The 5,774-nt window shown below is 66.1% G+C and overlaps 1 protein-coding gene across 1 annotated transcript; it reads left to right on the top strand.

Annotated features, from left to right (window-relative positions):
- Nucleotides 1-103: 103 nt before the first annotated feature.
- On the top strand, nt 104-1,910 carry LOC113211813 (uncharacterized). Its single transcript, XM_052269771.1, has 5 exons — nt 104-302; nt 930-1,140; nt 1,220-1,345; nt 1,425-1,630; nt 1,708-1,910. Coding segments are annotated over exons 1-5 (711 nt in total). The 5' UTR covers nt 104-300; the 3' UTR covers nt 1,874-1,910.
- Nucleotides 1,911-5,774: the final 3,864 nt, after the last annotated feature.

Genomic DNA, 5,774 nt, shown 5'->3' on the forward strand with positions numbered 1-5,774 from the left:
GTCAGAGGCCAGCCCGCGGCGGGTGGGCGCGGCTCAGGGCCCTCCGGCACCAGCATGGCCTCCAAGGCCAGGAGGGGGTCCGCGAGGTCCGGGCCGTCGGACCAGCGCCTCTCGGAGACGGAGCGGCAGGCGCCCGCTGTGGACATCCCCAAGGAAGAGTCCAAGGCGTCCGCTGCGTCCGCACCCTCGACGACCTTCGCAGCCCCATCACCGGACTCCGGGAGAAAGCCGTCTGAAAAGCGATCCGGAAGCTTGAGCCCGAGAGAAACGACGTCTCTCATCTCGAGATTTGAGTCCAAGATGTAGGTACCAATAGCATGCAGAAACCTAAAATTTTACTCTATGCAAATACAGGGTGGTCGCCCAGTCCCGTTGTAGCAAAATTGGTAAACAAGCCCGCATGCAGTTACACCAGGTGGCTGATTCACGCCGCACACTTCTGTAGGTATACTGTACCGCATGCACGAGTGCGGGCGGGTTGCCTACTCGCTCGGCTCGCAAGGCGCCGTGGACAGGGGCGATAGGCAAGCCCGCCCGCACTCGTGCATGCGGTACTGTATAACTACAGAAGTGCGCGGGGTTAATCAGCCACCTGGTATGTGGGCGGGTTTGCCTATCGTCACTGACCAAGGCGCCTCACGGCTCCGTGTCCATAGGCAACACGCCCACTCCCTTGCATGCGGGCTGGTATACAGTTTGAGACAACGGCTGGATGACCACCCTTTAATCCTTTCGAACATAGTTTGTGGATCAGGCGTCGAACGACGCTCGAAAAATGTTACTAGGACATAGGATTACTTTCATCGCTTTTTTCACCGATTTCACCCTTCGACGCGCATCTCTGGGGAATGGACGTCGAATCATTTCTAGCTGGGTACCACGGTACACCAAGGATGTCACTGCGCTCCGTGAACTCCGTGACTCGGCAGGGCGTCCGCGGGCTCCATGCTGAGCGGGCGGCGTCCCCGCTCCGCCGTGTCCATGCCCGTCACCGCGCCGGGCACCCCGAGGACCGTGTCCAGGGCCTCCCTCGCCTCCCGCGGCTCCAGGGGGTCCAGGGGCACCTCGCAGACCGCCGACTACGGGCTGTCCCCGGGGCTGCAGCAGCTGATCGCGCGCCTTGTCCAGTCCAAGGACGGGGTGAGCGACCTCAACGTGCTGGCGTCGTGGTGCCCAAGCCCACCCCGAGCTCGGCGGCTGCTCTGCACCCCTGACGCAGGGCCTCATCGCGTACCTCAGCGCCATCCCCGGGGAGCCGCACAGCGCCAACAAGCCACCCGCCGCCGTCAACAAGCTGCAGCAGAAGGGCGCCGTGAAGCTCCGGTCCATCATGAAGATCAGCAAGGTGAGCGCGCGGAGCGCAACGAGTCGCAATGCCGATGTGTGTCGAGCACGTGCAAAGGACGGTTCCCGCCCCGCCTCAGCCCCAAGTCCGATTCGAGCCGACGTACAGGCTGGACCCGCTGCGGCCGTTCCGCGGCGACCGCGCGCGCTCCCTGGTGCAGCAGGCGTTGGAGGTGGGCGTAGCGGGTGCGACGTACTCGGAGCAGTGGGCCACGGACGCCAGCCGCATCCTGGCCGCCTACATCACGCAGTGCGTCAAGGGGCTGGACACGTACGCGCCGTGCAGGTGAGTCTGCGGCAATGAAACCAACCCCAGGCCGCGTCGATGAATGATTGTCGCCGACTCTTTGGTCGCGGGGCCAGGTACAAGATCGGCACCCAGGTGTCCGTGATGGAACGGCACTCTCAAGGCGTGCGCACAGAGCTCGGCGTTCTCTGGGACCCGGACCGGGACCGCTTCATCGCGGCCAGCGTGGAGACCACGACGATGGTGGCCTTTGCCGTCGTGTACGCCGTGTACTGGGACTGACCCGCACCGAAGAGAACGCGCCCCTCCTGACTCAGCCCCCCCCCCCCCGAAATACAAAATTCTTGCAAAGATCATAATCACCCCAACAGCGCCACGGCGTGTCCGATAGATAGGAACGCGATTTCAAGCGCGGATCCTTCCTCAGAATAAGAACGTCCGGGGCGTGGGTATGCAACCGGCAGCCCGGCGTGCGAGGCGGGCTTGCCTACCCTCCTATCCGCGGGCGCTGGCCGGTCGGGAGCATCCTGTAGCTGGCGGGGCGGGGCCCCTCTCAGTGCCGGGGCGGCCGGGCCCCGAGGGGGCTGATGATACCCGCAGGGTTACAGTTAGTAGCACCGGCACCGCCGAGCTAATTACAGGAGACACGAGGAGGCGGCGCGGTGCAAAAGGGGCAGGGAGAGCCAGAGAGAGGGAGAGAGAGAGAGAGGATGCAGAGGAGCGCCATGGAGACGCCAGGGGCCGGAGCCTGCGAGACGGGCAGAGAGAGAAGAGAGCGGGGTGGAGCGAGAGAGAGACACAGTCGCGTGGCTGCGGTGAGAGAGAGGCAGGCAGAGAGGTGTTGCTGCGGCGGTGCTGACGGGAGCGGCGGCGCGGCGGCCACCAGGCTCAAGCCGACCAGACTCGGCGCGGCTCGGCCCGGCCCGGCACGCTACGCGCGCTGCTCGGCTCGGCGGGCGGCTGGCGCTGGCGGCTCCATGTTGTTAGTCTTAGTCAACTCGCAGGACCCGGCGAGGCAGGACGCACGCCCCACGCTGCTCGGTTCGCCATAGACACGGTCGTCGTCCCTAACCTCCTCTCCGTCCGCCCGTCGTCGGCCGGACTTCTTTGACGGCCAGCCCCTTGGGGTCGAGGTTGACGCGGCGCCGAGCACGGCCGTTGCATGGCCCCTCGCGAGGACCGCGATAGTGTGGGCGAGAGATCGCCCTCTCGAGCGTGTTTGAACGGCGTTCAGAGCGCGTTCTGAACTTGGCCTCATTCTGACGGAGAACGTGAACCCCTCCGAGAGGGAAACGTCTGTGCGGCCGTCGGGCTTATTGTACCGCGAGTGAATAAGTACAGAAGAGGAACAGTATCAGTGCCCTCCTGTGGATTACTTTTGGATTAATATGCAATGCACACGTGAGTTGAGATTGGCGCTGTGGTCTGGGCATGCAAGGTTTTTTTTTCGTTTGGTATTTTGTAAGCTTTTGGTGCCCTCCTGCCGCTTAGCACTAGATTTGTCTTAACTTTCCCTTATTTCCATCATCGTGCTCGTGGCGGTTTATTTCTAGACATGTTGTACGCGTGAGACACACGAGAGAGAAAAGTGCTGTACAGGCAACTACCGCCGCCTAGTCCTCTCGGCGTGAGATGTTATTTTTACCCTCGAACCAAAATAGGAGAAATGTCAAGCTTGCGCTAGGAATATCCTGGTAGTGCCTAGAGCGAGAGAGACCGGGGGGGGGGGGGCACAGAGACAGACCCGCCGCCGTCTTTTGTCCGGGACCCGTTTCCTCAAAATGTGTCTAATGTGACAAGGAGGGGGGGGGGGTGCCGGGCGGTGCATGGCCTTTGAGTGGCCGCCCCGCTCCGGCGGCCTCCACCTCCAGCCGCTCCAGCCCAGCCGACGAGCCCAGCCTCCAGCCGAGCCCAGCCTGCCCGGCCCTGCCCACCTGGTGGAGGGGTCCCGCTGGGCCCTGAGCCTGGTGTGGGTGGTGGGTCCCCCTGCACTGCTCGGCCTAGGCCTGGAGCTCGTTAACGCCTCTCTCCAGGGGCCTCCAGGGTCTTCGCCGGCTCCAGATCTGGACAACGAGCCCGGCAAACACGGATCGCCACACCGGGCCGATTGGAGTGATGAGTGATATCGGGCGGCGGGGCCAAACGCGCCGCTATCTCTAAGAGGCCGCGCCGCCCGCCCGGCGAGTCTCGGCCGAGTAGAGGCACTTGACCAAAACGATAGGCGCAGCCCAGCGCGGCCGGCCGGCCGGTCACAGAGGCTGGTGCGCGGTGCGCGCTTGCGGGCTCTGCAGGAGCAGCGAAGCAGCAGCACCCTCCCGAAGGGAAGGTCCTAAGGGTCACAGGCAGCCGCCCGGCCCGGCCGTCAGGGAGGCAGGCGGGGTCGTAATGTCGCCCGCCGTGCCCTGCCGCCGGCCCGGCCCGGCCCGGCCCCGCCGTACCGTGCCCTCCTCCTCTTTGGCCTCCTCGAGGCGCGGCGGCGGCGGCGTTGTCACGTCGCACGAGTGCGCTCGGCGCTCCTTTGAGCGAGCGGCGGGATCCCTCTGAGCCCGGCAACGCCGCCGCGTCCCATCCGCACCGCCAGAGCCGCCGCCCCGCCCCGCGCCGCCCCGCCCGCCCCGCGCCGGACCCGCACGGGCGGGTAGGGGCCACGCTGCGCTCACGCTACGCCCCGCGCCACGCACCCGCCGGTGCCAAGTCCGAGGAGGTGCCACCTGTTGCGTTGACGGCGGCGTCATGAATGGAGTGAGTGCGGGACGTGCTGCGGCGGGCTGAGGCTCGCCGGGCGCGGGTTCGAGTCCCGCCGCGGACCGGCCCTACAGCATGCCGACGTTCGCCTCCGCCGCCCGCCCCGCTCCGCCGCAGCGGTCCTCGCCGTGAGCTGCCCATTCGTCTTGAAAATTCGATGGATCGGAACATATCCTGATTCTGGGAATCGGCCGTATGGGTGTTGTAGGCACAGCCGGCCTGGGCGGCCGGGGTCGGGCGGGGCGGGCCGGGGCGGGCCGCCAACACAGGGCCGCCGAGCCGAAGCACACCGTAAAAAAGAGGATGGGCATTCCTGGATGGGGCCGGGGATTTTCAGCTCAGGTTTTGTAGGGAAAAGAGGGGCGATTATACTTTACGCAACTGGCGGCGTTCCGGGAAGAGGCCGACACACTCACACTGGCACCCGTACGCACACGCGCGCTCTACGACGCCGTGAAGTGGATTAGGCCGGGCACGGCTGCCGCCGCCTCGGTGAGGCCGACATGCAGATGCCCCAGAATGGCCGGCGGATCGGCGTGGACCTCGGGTGCCGAGCCAGATTTGCCGCCAACTCTTGGTCAGAATGCGGGCGGGGTTCCTTCCGCCAGCAGTGTGGGGCCCGGGCCGGGCGGGGCGCCCCTCTCGAGTGGCGGGGCAGGCCCGGGCCACCAGGGCGATGGCTCTCCGTCTCGCTCGCACTCGCAGACGGACCGCGCGAGCGGCCGGCTGGGGCCCCAGGGCCAGGGCCCCACCCCAGCGCCTTGTTGTAGACGAGTTCCGTGTAAAGCGCGCGCCCCGGCCGGCCCGCCCGCCCTCCTAGAATCCATCATTCAACGCGCGCACGGCACTCGGCCCGGACCGTCAGAATGTATGACTCAACTCAACGAGCCCCTAAATAAAGGAAGGCGCTGGGCAGAGATCGGATCTGCCATCGGGCCAGCGTGCCGCGGACGGACAAGCCCATCTCACCGCGCAACTCACTCCACACACCACCGCAAGCCGCCTTCTTTCATTCCACCCTTCTTACTCTGTTTTGTCTTACTCCCCCCACCGACACCACCCCATACACCGGCCTGGAGTGGGCGTCTAGGTCGGAATGCCGCCGGGTCGTCGAGTCGCAGAAAGAGACCCCCCAAAGCACGCCGTCCGGGCGGCGATGATAGTTTCGCGGTATCTCCCCCGGTCGCCGTCCCGTCGGTGGCGGCGATTTCTCCGAGTGTAGCCGAGCCGAGCAGGGGGTTGGGGCCGGGCCACAGGCCAGGTGGAGCCGAGCCGGGTCGGGCCGGACCGGGCCGGTCTGTGGTTTCTGCGAACCTGCCGTGCCGCTGCGGGGGCGGGGAGCAGCCTGCTGAGCAGGAGCAGCAGGACGGCACAGTCCGCCTACCGCACCGGCACCGCCTTCCTTGCACCGCGTGCGTGCCGCTCGGCGTGCCGCGCA

The sequence above is a fragment of the Frankliniella occidentalis genome, unplaced genomic scaffold (genome assembly GCF_000697945.3).
Source record: "Frankliniella occidentalis isolate FOCC.00 unplaced genomic scaffold, Focc_3.1 Scaffold101, whole genome shotgun sequence".
Classification (NCBI taxonomy): Eukaryota; Metazoa; Arthropoda; class Insecta; order Thysanoptera; family Thripidae; genus Frankliniella; species Frankliniella occidentalis.